Genomic DNA, 18,465 nt, shown 5'->3' with positions numbered 1-18,465 from the left:
GGAGACAGAGGAGTACTTCGAAGCCCAGAAGGAGGTGTGGTGTCAGTGTAAATTGGAAGGGAAGGGTAGAAGATTAAAGGCAAAGAGAAAAACAACGTGTAGGAGGAGAATTAGGATGTCAATGTGTGTGCGTAAAGTACATGTATGTGCTTATGTGTGGAGGTGTGGGGGCTGTGAAGGAAACAGGGGAGAGATGCAGTGCAAATGAGAGGGTGAGGGGCATAAGAGGGAGAGAGAGGTAGGGAGGGGGGTGCACAAAGGCTCTGGGTGAGATGAATACAGCTGTGCAGAGAGATGGGGAGATGCACAAACAACAAAACAACCAACACCAGCCCACGCATCAGGACCAAATGATAGGAGAGACCGGGGTTTGTATTTAGATGGTAGAGATTCTAAGATATCTTTATTAAGGAAGGAGCGAAATCTCAGACTCTCATAACATTTGGGACGGAGGAAGAGAGAAGAGTGGGGGAGGAACCAAAGAGAGAAAGTGACCTGAGGTGGAAAAAGGACGCCAGAAGACTGCAACAGGTAAGAAAAAGATGGAGACATGATAAGAAGTCTGTAAAAATAAAAATTGTCAAATAGTTTTCATTGTGATCAAATGTTAAGGAAGAAATTATTTATATGGATGTGCAGGAACAGACTGAGCAACAAATTAAATATATAGAATATTCTGTAGTAAGTCGATACATGGCAGAAGGGAAATAGATAATAAGAAGTGTTGGCTTAAAGAAATTGAAAAAAGGAGCATGCATAATCCGACATAAATAGTATTTTAGAGAATTTAGAGAAAAAAATATGTAAGCCTATAAGCTACAAACAATAAACAATAAATTAAATAAAAATATTTTGGCATGATTTAATCATCAACTGGCTTATGTCAAATAAACAGCTTAATACCATCTATGGCTCTTTAACTTTCATTATGGCCATTAGAAAAGGAAACAGTCGTGTTCACATGCATCATGATTTATAACTGCAGGGCTGTGTGAATGAAAAACTAAATATTTAATGCTATGCTGAGGTGACATTATAATTGGAAAAATAGGAAACACAAACACATGAATGATGGTTTTATATAGTGTGTATAAAAGTAAGACTTAAGGAGGGCTGAAGTCTATTACTGCCAGTTAGATTTATCTGCAAGAAGAGGAGCGTGGCATGTGAAAACTAGACAATGGGAGGCTTTGATGAGTGAGAGACAGGATTAGTTGTAAGAGAGGTGATGAATAAACCATGAGGTTGCAGCCACATAAATCAGCATGTGACAGGCTACATTTACCTGCAAGAAAGGCGCAGAAACGAACATGTAAATAAGTCGGAAGGGCTTCATCGCTCTTTATTTTCAAGCCGCAACAAATTAACTCATTGACCAGGAAGTTCCACCTTTTTTTAAGTAAGAGGGCAATGTTTTATAACATCAAAGCCTGAGGATGGCTGCTGTTTAAAACATGTTCCCTTAGCTGTGGGATCAGATTTGGTCATGTGCTGCCACCCTATGGTGAAACAATGCTATTCCATGACATGTAGAAGAATGATTTGTGATCTGTTTTTGTTTCCCCGAGCACAGCCGCTGACCTCTGGCCTGTCAATCCACAATGTCCGCCCTGCTGCACACGCTACTGACCCTCTGCCTGACCTTCACACAGGGGTGAGAGTCCAAAGGCCGAACACTCATGTATAGGGTTAACAACACGTGCTGTCAATGATATTCATATCGGTTGAAAATGCAATTTCTTAGCTTAGTCCCCAATGTTATGGTCCATCTCGTGTCTCATTTATCTCTTGATTGCTGTCAGTGGTTGTACGTACTCTGGCAATCACTGGGACGAATGGAGCGACTCTCAGCTGCAGCCGACAATTCAGAAGCTGATGAAAGGATACAACCGCTACCTCAGGCCTAATTTCAATGGTAGGGATGAGCGTGATTGTTTGATTTATTTGAGTTTGATTGTTTCAATTTGGATGCTTGTGTATCCCCGAAAAAAAAAGCCTGATGATTTTCAATTCCTGTGGTCTGTCTTTGATAGAGGGTCCTGTGGAAATTGGAATGAGTCTAGACATCGCCAGCATTGACGCCATCTCTGAAATCAACATGGTACATCACTATTCTTACTTATTTTTGTCAGTAGGTGAATGAAGATATGAATGAATAAGTATTCCTTACATATTTTTTTAGGACTACACTGCAACCATCTTCCTCCGTCAGCGCTGGCGTGACTCCCGCCTGGTGTTCCCGGGGAATGAGAGCGTCAGCGTGGACGGGCGCCTTGTGTCCCTGCTGTGGATCCCTGACACCTTCATCCCCGACTCCAAGCGCTCCTTCCTGCATGACGTCACAGTGGAAAACCGCCTCATCCGCATCTTCAGCAACGGGACCGTTCTCTACGCCCTACGGTACAGGTTTAAGTTCATTGATTTGACATTTAGTGACATTTTTTACACAAAAGTACACATTCTGCAGAGCCAGTATGTGTACAAATGACCTGAGAGAAAAATGAAAGGGGGACACTTACAGAAAAGAGCAGGAAATGAAGGGAAGGCACACAAAAACAATTTCATGTTGTTTGCCGTGGTAATCAACCGTGAATTGGCCTTGGGTTCTACAAGAAAAAGCAACAAAACACACTTATTTATCATCACTTATAAGTCATATCACCTAAGGGCAATGCCCCTGAATATCTGTATTTTGAAAGCTCTTCAAACTAATCAAATTGTGTTAGGGAAGATTCCCCTTTAGCCACAGTCCAAATTCATTCTGACATCTTATCAGACATGTCAGACTGATAGAGAATTTCATGCAGCTTTACTGAGCACAGAAATGCAAGGACATTCCTTACTCTTTTTGAATAGAAGAACACATTTTGATTCAACTGTTTTAATTAAATCTGTTTATTTGAAGCTGATTAAGCTGTGCATTTATAGTTGCATTGTACTTCAGATCAATATTGTCCGTGTCCATGTCTACCAATTACAAATCTACAATGTTTTCCTACGCAATTAGTAGATTTGACTATACAGACTGAGAACACTCTTTAGGTTAGCAATATATCAACAGGAGATTTTCAACATGCCAAGTCAGCAATTTATGATTGGATACATAATAATCTGACACTTCAGATACAAGACTCTGTTCTTTTGATCGATGCATAAAGGGGAGAGTTCTTTGATTTCACTAGTTATTAACCTCCCTGTCGTCAAAGGAGTACCAGTGATTCAGGGGAGTTATTCTAATGATCTTGCCACTGTATGAATAAACAACAGCATCACAGCTACCATCGCCTGCAACATGGACCTGACCAAGTACCCCATGGACAGACAGGTGTGCACCCTGCAGCTGGAGAGCTGTGAGTATCTGAGAACTCCATCATCACCATCATCATCATCATCGAACGACAACATCTGGGTAGTGAGCACCACACTGAAATGTTATTTGTGGCAGATAATTAAAACTGTACAGTTGTGCAATAATATTTTCATAGTGGTGTTTCTTTTTATGGCTGACCCAGAAGTTAGCATCACATAGGCTACCATGACAAAAAGCAATGGGATTTTTTTCATTGGATTTCCAATTTTTTTATGAAGTAATATCTGTGGCCAACACAAATGTATGATGATTACACATTATGTTCAGCAAGTGTCCACATATTACGGAGCCCCTAAAGGGACATGGAAAAAAAAAAAAGAGAGAGAAAAAAAAAAAGTCAGGATAACGGGTAAGTATCTCGTGCGCACGAGAAAGTTTCTCGTTCTTCTTTCTTTTCATTCAAAAGCGTTATCGATTTCAGCATTAAGCGCAACAAAACTGCATTTCATATCAAAGGTTTTTACACTGTATGCAGCAATCCATCACCAGACTCTCTCTGAGTACACTATACTGTGTGCAGTTCACACAATAATATCAGTGTAGCTTATGTCAACACTCGTTCTAAAGCTGCGAGGTCTGACATGTAAGCCAGGTAAGCTCCAGGCTTTCTCTCCCACAGTCTTTATTTTTCACATACTCATACTGGCTGACACGCACTCATACTGGCTGACACGCACTCATACTGGCTGACACACACTCATACTGGCTGACACGCACACACCCGTGCACACACACACACACACACCCACCCACCCACCCACCCACACACACACACACACACACACACACACACACACACACACACACACAACACACACACACACACACACACACACACACACACACACACACACACACACACACACACACACACACACACATGCACCTCTACACACATCGAACTGCCTGATTACTCCCCCTTTTATTAGTTTTATGAAGGAGATGTCCGGTCACCAGGGTGCATGATTGATGTGAATCTGTTTGTGCTCCGTGTGCATGTGTTTTGAGTGTTTATTTCCCTTTAAACCAGCTGAGGGCAGCAGGTACTTTGATGCCCCGGCCACACGAGAACGAAAACGGTCGTTTGCGTTACTGTTTAGTGTCATATAGACCGTTCGGCCACACGAGGACGACCGAATACGGCACTAAACGACTAAACGATAACGATAAACGATAACGGGTCCCAAGGTGGATAGAACGGCATACGCAACGCTCTGGGGGGTCCAACGGCTCCATGTGTGCGCCCTATACGATCATTTTCTGATAATGATGAGGCAATAGCCCCGCCTCTCCCCACCTCTGCTGCTCACCCCCGCATCAAAGTAAACTGCACACTGACTTCAGATTATTTATCTTTCTCTCGATATGGACATACACGCGAGTGAAGTCTAATCTGACAGGACGGAGACACCTCTCAAACTACCTAAACTAGTTATAAATATGTTTATTTTGACTGTCGGCCGGGTCACTCATTACTGGACCAGCTGCTGCATGAGACAGACACTGACGCTGGAGGAGAAGAGGGAGGAAAAAGAGAGGCTCCGTGTATTTTATTATTATATTATATAGAGTCGTTATTCATTTGTTTTAAAGCTCAATAAATAACAAAGAAGACCTTTGACCGGCACTTTTATAATTTTGTGGGAAGGTTTAAACTTTAATACACGTTGACTGGCGAAAAACTCTGCCCGGTTCCCTCGGCCGCGGAGAATAAAAAGAAGGGCAACCATGACAACCATGCTTCTTCGCTGCTTTTGTGGAGGAAGTTACAGCGCCACGTACAGGCTCCTGCATATGTACTGCAGCTTCTCCAGCGGTTGGAGCTAAACGGAGCTGTCTCGTGTGGACAGACACTATCCGGATGACTATTGTGTGTGGACGGAAGTTTTCTTGCGATTGCGTTTGCGTTAATCCTATGCGTTTAGCCGTTTTCGTCCTCGTGTGGCCGGGGCATGAGAGTCACGGACATTAATCAGGGTTGCCAACTTTGGGTACCTGGCTGGAGTGAGATTTTGATATCATGGGTTTAATTACACATATGCGCACTAAATGACTGCTATCGTGTCAGTAGCGGGACCTTAGCATATATATAGGATATGTATACAATATATACACAATATTGGACACAGAATATAAAGGGCACAAAGTTTCATTCACTAATGAAAGTCAAACACATGTTTGTTTCCACAATTTTATTGTGTGCCTGTCGCGATAAGCAATTCATTGATTTATCGTACGATAAATAAAAATGAACTCGATAAATTGCCATTTACATGAGGATGTGACTAGCAGTTTGAAAGGATGTACTTGAATTATTATTATTATATATTATCATTATGTCAGTGGTCTAAAATGGTCATACAACGGTGCCGACAATATTATCGTTTATCGCAATAATTTCCGGGAAAATGTATCCAACTAAATTAATTATCGTGAGAGGCCTATACATGAAACACCCACACACAAACAAATCTACAGACTTACTCCAAACTGCCAAATATATTAATTAACACACTCTCACTCTCATATACTCTTTGACTCCATTTTGGCCTAATAGAACAATAAGCAGCAGACTTTACTTTTTATCATTTCTACTGGATCTTAGATCTGCGCATGCGCAATACGGGTCGGGGATTGACCAACCGGCTCCCACTGCTCTGGGGTGGGGGCGGGGAGGGAGCGGATCGACAGATTGAGCAGCGGTCAACTCAACATTGTAAATAACCAACCAAAAACGATTGCCGGTTCATCTTGTTTTTGGCATGAGAATAGTTTGGGCAGCGTGAGAGCGTGAGATTGAGAGTGAAAGCGTGTGTCACACGCCAGATGCGTGAGAGTTGGCAACCCTGCATTAATTCATAGATCAAAGCAGACTGGTTTACAGACTCTCCTGTTTTGCCAATCTGGTGCTTAAACAAATACCTCTACACCCCTGGCCGAAATGCCCATAAAATTAAGTCGGAGTTCGAAATATATCTCAAATAATGTATATGCACTGTCATTTCCCCACGTAAACATAACAGTATGCAATTAAATGGTTGTCTCCTGTGTGCTCCACTTCCTCCTTGGCGCACCGGTAAGTTTCTCAAAAAAATAAAATAAAGTCAGGATAGTCAGGATTAGTTTCTCTTTTTTTTTTCTCTCTCTCTCTTTTTTCTTCTTCTTCCATGTCCCTTTAGGGCTCCGTAACATATTAAGACCACTGTTATAATAGTGTAACGATCACAAAGGGAGTCGGAAACAGGCTTCCAGTTATTAGGCTTTAATAACTCTTCTTATTCACAGATGATCACAGGTTCATGTACAGCTTGTGGGTTCAACCTCACACTAACTCTAACTCCCACACATACCCATATATATAACAGTGTCTACGTCACAACTTCCCGCCCTCCCCCGTCTGCTCCCCCAACCACGGGCCCGCACCTCAACCAGCATCACCGTGCAGCTCTATGATTGGCAGAGAGACGGGGGATGCCTGAGTGACACCCTCAGCATCCTATACAGGGTCGCTACAATAGTAAATGAAATAGCTAAAGTAAATAGCTAACGTCAGGCTATAAACAAACTACATCACGGTAGTATGACTGCGCGTGACCACCGCTACGCTAACGGTGGCTAATGTTTGGCGCTATGAAGTTTAGTAGTCTCATTTAGTCCCTTGTTAGCAACCGTTTGTGGCATATTTAATGAAGTGTTTTATGTCATAGAACACAATGTACAAATATATTAAGTAGTGTTAACCACAGTCCGTATTTCAGGACCAAAAACATTGACATTGGGACGAGGGAACCCCAACGTGCCAAAATGCTAACTCATTTCCTGATGTAGTACTCATTCCTGGACCACTAACTTATCAGACATTTTGTATGTGTGTGTTTCCAGGGGGCTACAACCTGCAGGACGTGGTGTTCTATTGGACCAGAGGGAATGATTCGGTGAAGGGTCTCGACATACTGAGGCTAGCTCAGTACAGCGTAGAGAGCTACTATACCTCAGTGTCCGAGGCTGTGTATGAGACAGGTAGGATACTTCAACCCCCAGAAGCCCCTAACAAATGAGTAGCCTATATATGAGAGCAGAAATGATACATCATTACAATATGTACCTTGTCTTTTTTACAGGACAATACCCTAAGCTGGTGTTGCATTTCGCACTGCGTAGAAACGTGCTGTTCTTTATCCTGGAGACGTACGTCCCCTCCATCCTGCTGGTGGTCCTCTCCTGGGTCTCATTCTGGATCAGCCAGTCCTCTGTCCCAGCCAGGACCTGCATCGGTCAGTACTGGATATCTAACTGGGTTTATCTAAAGGTCAAAGTATCATGGAGTTAAGAGCCTAAGTGCATCAATTCTTCATATCCTGTTTATCTAAAGGTCAAAGTATCATGGAGTTAAGAGCCTAAGTGCATAAATTCTTCATATATTGAATCACTTTTATAGACTTTATATATGGTCCGACAGATATGACCAAAGCAGAGAAAACATATTATAACACAATATAGTCAAATGTTATAGTGGTGCTATTTAAAATATAAAAGCAGAAAAGTAAATGTTCACAATGCTGACAGATTTGTGTGCATCGGCGGTTAGGTATCCTAGATTTGAAAGAAAAACGACAAATATACACTCATTTAACCCTTATGTTGTGTTCGGGTCTCCCGTGACCCGTTTCAAGTTAAAATTATATAATAACTACACTCTAGTTTTTTTTATCGGAACAAGGCTTCATGATATCCTCCACAACAGCTATATAAACACTACAAAACTGATTTTGACAATTTTTGACAAGTCTGAAGGTCTCTAAAAAAAAAGTGTATAATTTGGTGTTCGGGTTTGGGGAGACCCAGCAGCATTGTTTTGGGTGACTCGAGGTCAAATTTGGCCCAATCAAGATTCATCTTTGACTTTAGACACTCCAGCCCCACCCCCTTCATACACTGTAACAATAATTTTTCGCAACATGCACCTGGTCTCCCCTCCCTCTGCCCCTTCCCTCCATGGGAACTCCACTTTTCTCAAAGAATATGTACACTAACACTTGAACCTGAACACACACATGCACGTTGGCAATATGTGGTGTAATGTGTTTTGGGCCATAACATTAAATTACAACAGGATTGTACGGTTATGAATGCATTATAAGTTAGTTATGATGTTGTTAAAACAATATTGGATGATAGTTATTTTTGTGTGTGTTTTGGACTGAGATAAATCATGGGTCAAAATTGACACACGAACACCATGAAAGGTAACAGCTTTTGAACACAACACAAGGGTTAAAACACACTCCATTGTGGCAAAGATGTTAAATATTGTAGATGATAGGACTATCAGTACATACAATTACAAACATTCGAATTGAACACAACTGTATTCATCTTTAAGAGTTTTGTAGGTGGATAAAAATAGCATTAATACAATATACACATGTTGGCTTTACATGGTGATCCAACATGTAGGAAATAGACGCAGTGGATTGCACCAATTTCCTTAAAGCATTATAATTGTCCTGCATTCATAAGGATAGTATAAATTAGGGCTGTCAAGTTAACGCGTTAATAACGCGTTAACGCAAAAAAAAATTAACGCCACTAATTATTTTAACGCGATTAACGCATGTGTATTTTTTTTTCCTCGGCCGCCCCGTAGTTTCAGAGTTTTGAATTGATTGATTGAAAAGTTTATTAACAGCTTGTATATTGGGTACAGTACAGTACAGCTCAAAACATACAATTGTTAAGGGGATGCAGACCAGAGAAAGTCTTTCGTCTTGTTTACATCAGGGTCCCCCATTTCCAATTCATCATGTCATTTAAGACATATAAGACATATTTGACATACAGATGGCTTATTTACAATTTACATACAGGTGGTTTTTTTACATACAGATTGCTTGTTTACAATTTTCATTTTAGATTTCATTCTAATACATCCTAACCGGACATTTAAGACATACCAAATCTACAGATATACAGTTAGTAACAGAGTCTAAAATGCGAGTATATACATAGATGGGGGGGGGAAGCTGTCCATTGAACGACAGGTTGAGATTTGTACCATTACCGGGGCCAGTTTTGCAATGCTCTCCCCCGAAGGTGCTCTTTAAGAGAGGTTTTGAAGGTAAGTATAGTTTTACTTTCCTTTACAGTTGTGGGAAGAGCGTTCCACCTTGATGTGGCATAGTTGCGAAACGTGTATTCCCCCTTTTTTGTGCCAAATCTGGGTTTCACATGATTTGTGGAGCTCCCTCTGGTGTTATGATCATGGTATTCCTTGACCTTTGGGAAGAATTTTTACATGTACATGGGTACCATAGAGGTGTAGTGGATCTTGTAGACCAGGCCCATTGCAAGTAGCTGTACTCTGTCGTCTACTCTAAGCCGTCCTAGGTTGTCAAAGTGGGCAGAGGTGAGGTGGGTTCTAGATGAAAGGTCAAGCAGTAGTCTGACCAGTTTATTTTGCGATGTTTGAAGTTTTATTTTTAGCGCCTTGGAGGTGCTATGGTACCATGACGTGCAAGCATAGTCATAGTACCCTTGAATGAGTGCTCCTGCCAGAGTTTTCAGGGTGTTTTTGTTTACCAGAGAGGAGATCCGGTATAGGAATCTAGTTCTTTGATTGACTTTTTTTATTACATTGGATGCCATTTTGTCACAGGAGAGGTTTGCCTCAAGAATAGATCCTAGGTATGTAATTTCCTTCTTACTTGTGACAATAATGTCGCCCACTGCAACTGAGAAGTCGTCGGATTTGCTGAGATTATGTTTCGAACCGAAGAGAATGGACTCTGTTTTACCCAGGTGTAATGATAATTTATTATCGGCGAGCCAGGTGCAGATTCTGCCGAGCTCGGAGCTGAGGGTTTTTTCAACCTGCAACCTGTTCCTGTCAGAGACCAGCAGGGCTGAGTCGTCCGCGAACAGGAACAAGTTGCAGTCACATGCTGATGACATGTCATTTACATAAATTAGGAACAGTAACGGACCTAATATGCTTCCTTGTGGAACACCACAGCTCACTGGGAGGGGGGGGGACAGAGTACCGTTTACCTCCACCATCTGTTCTCTCCCTTCCAGGTAGGATTGCATCCAGCTCACCGATAGTTTATCAAAACCAATTGCTTTTAGCTTGTCAATCAGAATGGGGTGATTGACAGTGTCGAAAGCCTTTTGTAGGTCCAGCATCACCATGCCGCAGTACTTGCCCTCGTCCACCTCTTGTTTGATGTGGTCGCTCAAATAAAGAAGGCATGTGTCAGTGGAGTGGGATGTTCTAAAGCCAGATTGAAATTCATAGATTAGTTTCTTTTCCGCGAGGTACTTTTCGACCTGTTCATATACTATTTTTTCCATGACTTTCGAGATGGAGGTAAGTATAGAAACAGGGCGGTAGTTGCCTGGGTCCAATTTGCTGCCCTTTTTGTGCAGGGGGGTTACTCTTGCAATTTTGAAGTCTTTGGGTACTTTTCCCTGTTTTATGGAGAGGTTAATTATGTGAGTTATGACTGGTGAGATGGCGGTTGCTGAGTCTCTGAGGAATTTGGAGGGGATATTGTCGTGGCCAGTGGCCTTGTTAGGTTGGAGGGCGCTCAGTTTAATGAGTACCTCTGCTGTTGTTACCCTTGCTAGACTGAAATCATCTTTGCGTACCCCTAGGTTTTTGTAGTAGGTCATGATGTGATCTACTCCAAAAAGCCCTGAGTGGGAGAGCATCGAGTTTAAAATACCATCTACAAGCTGATGCTGACAGCCCCGCTCCTGCCGCCCGCTTGTGGCAGACCACACTTCCACGCTCACCGGCAGGCACCGACTGGTTGTTGGGAGGACCGGGAGGGTGTGTGTATGTGTGGCCCGAGCGAGCGAGAGAGAGACCTTACGTGCATTGTTGTTGTTAGCATCTGGTGCTAGCTAGCTGCGCTAACGGATATGGAGCTGTTTAAATGAAAACAGAGGAGCGACATTTCGCCACAACTGCGCCGAGCACTTGACTTTATGCAGGAAGCCAGACAGTGGGACATTGTACGAAAAGTCAGCACACTCAGCACGGATAGTGCAACATGATTGCAGCGTCCAGGCAGCTCCCGTTCGAGCATATGCCTTGAGTTGCACATAGCTCCAACGATCACACACACACACACACACACACACACACACACACACACACACACACACACACACACACACACACACACACACACACACACACACACACACACACACATACACACACACACACACACACACACACACACACACACACACACACACACACACACACACATACACACACACACACACCATTTGTATTGTATTATTGTATGAGAGAGGTTCCAGGTTGAATTGAGGCGAATATTTGTAATGTTCAGAGGTTGTTGTGTTTAATATTCATGAGAATTTTTGTCATTGTTCAAATGATAATAAACATTAGCATAAAGCATATTTGTCCACTCATATGTTGATAACAGTATTAAAAACTTGAAAAATATTCCTCTAAGGTACATTTAGAACAGATCAAAAATGTGCGATTAATTTGCGATTAATCGCGATTAACTATGGACAATCATGCGATTAATCGCGATTAAATATTTTAATCGACTGACAGCCCTAGTATAAATACATCATCATCACTTTGGCTCCAGCTAAAGGAACAACTGTACCCTTAAATGGTTTACTTACACCAGTACCCATTTAGATAAAAGAGCATAGAAAAAGCAAATTACAAAAAAATGATACATGAAGTAGAGTTTCATCCTATCTTGCATCATGAAAACAACACTGTGATGTTTTTCCCAGGAGTGACAACAGTCCTGACCATGACCACACTGATGATGGGTGCCCGCACATCCCTGCCCAATGCCAACTGCTTCATCAAGGCCATCGATGTGTACCTGGGCATCTGCTTCACCTTCATCTTTGGTGCTCTGGTGGAGTACGCCTGTGCACACTTCTATACCATGCAGAACCAGACTATAGAGGAATTACACAGGGTGAGGATATGTTCATATTTAAATATGAGGTGAAAAACTATAGTGGAACGAAACATCCAGAATATACCGTAAAGTGTTTATTATACTAAACTGTGTCTAGTGGGGTCTTTAGATTCCTCAGAAAGTAGGCATAAGATATTACCTCATTTGCATATTTATACATGTAAGATAAACCTAATCAACTGGGGAAGTTTTAGGGTGATACATATTGACTTAAATTTATTAAATATTCACCTGTAGTGTCTTGCAAAATGTTACATTTTACAAAACGTATCCTTAAGGCCGTTTTCTCCAAATATTGTTCTCTTTTTCTGAAAGGGAGATTTTCACTTCAGTAGCTCTTACATAAGCAAATACATATTTAAGGATTTTTCAGAGGGGTTTGGTCATAAATCATTCAAAGTACGATTTATATTACATTGAATTCCTATATACATTATTTAAAACCTTTGATTACTTTTGACAGTATTCAGATTTATTGACAAAAACACATATCCCGAGAGATCCATCTTGAAACTTTTGAGTCCAACTTGTCAACAAATTCCCACAAATTAAATCGAAGAATGCCTTTTCGTGTTTTTTAACATTACATTTCAGAAGACTTGTTTACGAAAAATAATTGTATTATTTGAATTCATCGACATGGTAAGCTTCAAAGTGATTTCTATGAGTTCAAATTAACTTTATTCACCCACCCTTAACCTGTTAAGCCCTGAGCCTGTTTTTCAGGTCTCAGGCTCGAAAATGACATTCCCAGAACAAATGACCTTAACTACACTTCTAAAAGGGTTACATTAATAATCTTGTTTCTCAAAGTAATGATAAACCTGTGAGTTGGATGTTCAAAAGTCAGAATCAATATAGATGTTTTTTATTTTAAAGAAAATTCAGATTGAACATCGTAAAAAACTGTAAATTATAGTTTCCGTCCAAAAATTATGTTTTACTTATAGTGAAAAACTACCCTTGGATAATGGTAAGGTAGACTAAAAGCTTTAGGAATCCAAAGTACAACATATAATAAGTACACTGTATCAAGATTGATACAAAATAAGTGACATTTGACCTTTTTAGAGAGGTTTAGCAAAAAAAACTCCACCTCTGAGTTGATTTGGGTGGAAATGGCCATTTTTTACCGTTTCTCTGGAACCCATTGGTCGATTTTGGTGAATGACATCTCTTTTTGACCGTTAGAGCCAATAGAATCAAAGGGGAATTTCCCCGTACACACACATGGTAAATAAAAAAGGTGGGGGCTTTGCGCATGCAGGTTTGCATCAGAGTGAACCTATCTCTCATCTGGAAACGGAAAAGCAGGTTTATTGCTTATGGATTATCAGAAATCATTTCAAAGGGACACAGACACATTGGATTAACCTATGGATTAAGTTCAGCAGCGTTTTTATCGTTTTAATCCCATTGAAGACCACTTTTGACCAGACAACGACCAAGGTAGGCCATGTTGCCGGTTTTAGCTACCTATAGCGCCACATGTTTTGATGTCTGTTCTTGTTAATAGCTTCGCGAGTTGTTATCATGGAGTGATGATGTATGTACCCATCGATTCTGTGTCATCGCACCATCAGATCGATGGGTTGGACGTGCAGCTACGATAAGTAATAAGGGTGTTATGAGTGAGTTTCTGTGCAACACCCCGTTATTATCTTTCGCTCGTGGCTAATTCATAGGCTCAGCGCTAGCTTTGTGGGTTTTTTGAAAATAAAAATAAAAATGATCAGTTAGCTGAGTTTCTTCCCATTACATGGATATAAAACATTCATAGTTTATTGAATATTAAGATGCCCTCAGACGCTGTTTCCTGCAGATGACGCATTTTTCCCCCCGGTATCCAACCCAGTCTCACGGCATTTCGTGTTATAGTCACGACATTTAATCTATAATTGATTCGTGTTCACCAACACGATTTTCCCCTTTTTTTCCTGTCACACAGAACGATTTTAAAAGCAATGTATTTCTATTGGTAGTATGTTTCGTGCCTGCAGCACGTCTTTTTGTCCGTTCGGGTCTTGGAAGACCGGAAGCTGTGGGGTTCATAAAAACATGTTCTTACTCAATATCAAGCCACGATTATTGTTTTTCTTTTAAATCGTATAATGTCTGACTTTTTTTGTCATCTGTGAGGAAAATAAATGGGGCTCAGAGCCTCAAAATACTGAAATCTGTATTTTTTAAAATCTTTTTTTCCTTCTAATTTGTTATTCTTTTCTAAATAACACACTGTTATTTACTCACCAATAACACACAATTATCCTTGTTTTTATTTATTTGTTTGATTTCATAATCTCTGGCTTTTTTAGCGTCCGTCAGGAACTGAATTTCAAAATGAAAATAACCGGAAACAGACGTAGGCCTACAAGGGACATTTCGAGCATCATCGCGATACACAGCCACTGAACTGATTACCCAAGATCCTCAGCTATGGTTTAAGCTCGCTGATTGGATGTTTTAGCCGCAATGCATTCAGGGATATGGTGTTAATACGATATGAAATCCGAAAAAAAAATGTAACGAAAAAATAATACTTTATTCCGAGTGTTCTTGCTTTTCTCTTTGAAAGTCATCACATAACGGCATTGCAATACACGGTTCGGCTTCATTACATATTACAGATCTGCCGTAGTTCTTTATTTATAGAGCCCTGATGAGAAGACCTTTGGAAAAAATGGAAGAAATGCCGCCGAAACGGAATACTTGACGTGGATCATAATTTAAATATATCACCAATTAAAGCTGTTAACATCTTCAATTTCTCTTCACACAATACGTCTCTTTGCAGTATCAACACTAATTCGGCTGACTTTTACATTTGATCTAATTCGTAGATAGGTTATATTGACACCATAACGGTGCACAGCTGATATAAAAGGACTTGTAGTTTTTAAAGATATTACTGATTTTCTTTGAATGTAAGAATGTAAATACTGAGTCTGAAATAATATAGCAATATGCTGTAAAATTATGTGAAAACATGAATAAAACTACACATCTGCAGATGTTGTACATACATAAGTGTCCTACACTAATAATACAAAGTTATTATGGCTGTGTGTACCTTGTGTGCACCGCCTAGTGGTTAAAGCACGTTATTGAATTATTGTTTTTATGTGTTATATTTGATGAACAAAATATTAGAGTACATACTTTCATAGGGGGAAAGTAGAAGGTCTGTGATAGAAATATAGAATATAAAAAATCAAGAAGATACTATAAGTGATCTCTACAATAAAACAGTTTAGTGCAGGATGTACAGTACAAAGATATTAATAGGAGGAGGTGCAAAACAGAAAAACGAATTAACCTTTATTTAAACATTAAATAATACTTTAGATTAAGGTCTTCTTTTAAATAAGAAAAAAGCTTTGGGGGTATCAACAGATAAATATTAAGCCTGACAAAGTACTTAACGTCTAATATATTGCTTTCCTGCAATGTTAACTATGTTGAAGCACTTATTTTAACTGATATTATACATATGAATTATACTCTTATGTATGTAGATAGTATAAGAAATGTGCAGAATATGACAGTTTAATGGTGGAGGTACACACATGATAGATGTCTTGTAATGCACTGTTGAGGAACCTCAGCTGCGACTCAAGTTTTTCATTCATTGCATAACTACACCATAGTTGTGTATATGATATGTCAATAAACCTTAGAAAATCTTGAAATCTTGAAAGGGATGTGCAAAATAGCCATTATACAGTCTTTAATTAACTATTAGTAGAGAATAACGAGTAATGAATATACTTTATTACTCGTTTCCATTCATGTCAATTGCAGATAAATGTTTAGTCTTCTCAAGCACCAACAATCAAATATCTCTCCTGATTGTTGGCACTTGAAAATCACCTTACCTGAATTTTACTCAGGTGTAACTAAAGTCTGATTTAAGGGTTGTTTATATTTTACATCATTAATCAGAATCTGCAAAGTAACTCAAATAAATGCAGTGGAGTAAAAATACCAGGTTAACCTCTGAATTGTAGTGGAGTAGAATTACAAAGTAACAATGAGCTGTCATGTGGGTATACATTAATGTTGCGCATTATGGACACAAGCGATTTTCACCCATTTATTAATTATATGTTTTACATTTGATAACACCCATGTGTTTAATACTGGCAACTTCTAATTGTGGGAAAAACGAAAACGTTCAGTCGAGACGTCCCATAGTAAATGTTGCGAAACACAATAGCCAGCATGTGTAGTTCTGGGGGGGCGTTCGATTCCAGTTTTGGATATCTGGCGTGGTTTCGTTCCATTTCAAACAGCTGTTTGACACTCAGCGTAAACTTGGCGCACTGCAAGTCCAACATCCAATCCCAGAGCTTAAAGATTAATCACGGGGACAGTAGTCCTAAACGATAGCTGGGGATTATGGGTAGTGTAGTGTCTTCGGCCATCCTATTTCATATCGCATTAACACCATATCCCTACATGCATTGCGGCTAAAACATCCAATCAGCGAGCTTAAACCATAGCTGAGGATCTTGGGTAATCAGTTCAGTGGCTGTGTATCACAATGATGCTCGAAATGTCCCTTATAGGCCTACGTCTGTTTCCGGTTATTTCTATTTTGAAATTCAGTTCCTGATGGAAGCCAAAAAAGCCCAAGATTATGGAATCAAACAAATAAATAAAAACAAGGATAATTGTGTGTTATTGTTGAGTAAATAACAGTGTGATATTTAGAAAAGAATAACAAATTAGAAGGAAAAAAAGATTTAAAAAAATACAGATTTCAGTATTTTGAGGCTCTGAGCCCCATTTCTTTTCCTCACAGACGACAAAAAAAGTCCGACATTATACGATTTAAAATAAAAACAATAATCGTGGCTTGATATTGAGTAAGAACATGTTTTTATGAACCCCACAGCTTCCGGTCTTCCAAGACCCGAACGGCCAAAAAGACGTGCTGCAGGCACGAAACATACTACCAATAGAAATACATTGCTTTTAAAATCGTTCTGTGTGACACGAAAAAAAGGGGAAAATCGTGTTGGTGAACACGAATCAATAGATTAAATGTCGTGACTATAACACGAAATGCCGTGAGACTGGGTTGCGGTATCGGGGGTGCGGTGTAGAAGAGGTTAAAGCATGTTGGATAACAACAACACTGTTATTGTCTGTCTATCAGGAGCTTCTGAGGGATTTCAATGAATCCAACGGAAATGGCTCCATCCCCATCTTCCGCTACACCCAGCCGAAACACACTGTGCAGATGAGCTCCACTGCAGAGGAGCCCCTGGAGCAGGCAGCGGACTGCGACACGAGGAACCATGCTGGGGCCAGAGAGAAGCTGTCTGATCAGGGCTGCGGTCTGTCCTCAGTGAGGAGCGCTTCACGCAGAGCCGCGGCCGCCTTCACGGTGGAAAATCCACACAACATCGATCGCCACTCTCGCACCGCTTTCCCCATGGCGTTCCTCTGTGTCAATATCCTCTACTGGCTTTACTATCTGTTCCTCTGAGCTGCTGCATTGTTCATTTCACCATCCTTGATGCTATGCTGCTCCATCTCCTCATTTGAGACCCAATACCATTTGCCACTGGATCTAAACTGATCATACATGCTTTTTTGTGTCACATAATGTATTCAACCCGGTATCACGGCAAGACGTGAACATGTGACGACTTACCTTGCTGGGAGACGTGAAGATGTCACGATTTCGTCCCTTCAAACGTGACAGTTACACGGTATTGTTAACATGGCCCAACCAGTGGAGATATAGGCCTACCCGGAAATGCCAAGCAAATGCTACCCGACGGTCGGTTGTTATTGTCAATATTAATATAATAATGATTTTTTTTTTTATAGTCACACTCGATTTCGCCGATTTTCTCGTAGCCCCAGCTGGTCGACACCTCTTTTAGCAGAAACAAAGGCTACATTAATGTATTAAATCGATGTTAATCCATGTGTGTGAATGTGGAATTAACGGACGTGACGATGTGCGATTGCGTTACCAGGCAACAGCTTCGGTTCATGTTAATTTACAAACTCTTCAACTAGAACCGTAGTTATATTTAAAAACATGTTAGAAGGCCTCACGAAATACTTTAATGTAAATTAAAATTTAAATGT

General features: G+C 40.4%; 1 protein-coding gene across 1 annotated transcript; it reads left to right on the top strand.

Annotated features, from left to right (window-relative positions):
• The first annotated feature begins 290 nt into the window (after window positions 1–290).
• gabrp (gamma-aminobutyric acid type A receptor subunit pi) lies at window positions 291–17,960 on the top strand. Its single transcript, XM_034214920.1, has 10 exons — window positions 291–531; window positions 1,574–1,654; window positions 1,803–1,915; window positions 2,034–2,101; window positions 2,183–2,400; window positions 3,268–3,350; window positions 7,253–7,390; window positions 7,492–7,644; window positions 12,161–12,354; window positions 17,519–17,960. Exons 2-10 carry the CDS (start codon window positions 1,602–1,604, stop codon window positions 17,849–17,851), a joined length of 1,353 nt encoding a protein of 450 aa, XP_034070811.1. The 5' UTR covers window positions 291–531; window positions 1,574–1,601; the 3' UTR covers window positions 17,852–17,960.
• The last annotated feature ends 505 nt before the right edge of the window (window positions 17,961–18,465 follow it).

Source organism: Gymnodraco acuticeps, unplaced genomic scaffold (assembly GCF_902827175.1).
Source record: "Gymnodraco acuticeps unplaced genomic scaffold, fGymAcu1.1, whole genome shotgun sequence".
In the NCBI taxonomy this organism is placed as follows: Eukaryota; Metazoa; Chordata; class Actinopteri; order Perciformes; family Bathydraconidae; genus Gymnodraco; species Gymnodraco acuticeps.
The sequence above is the reverse complement of the archived record's forward strand: the minus strand, read 5'-3'. Positions and strand labels throughout refer to the sequence as shown.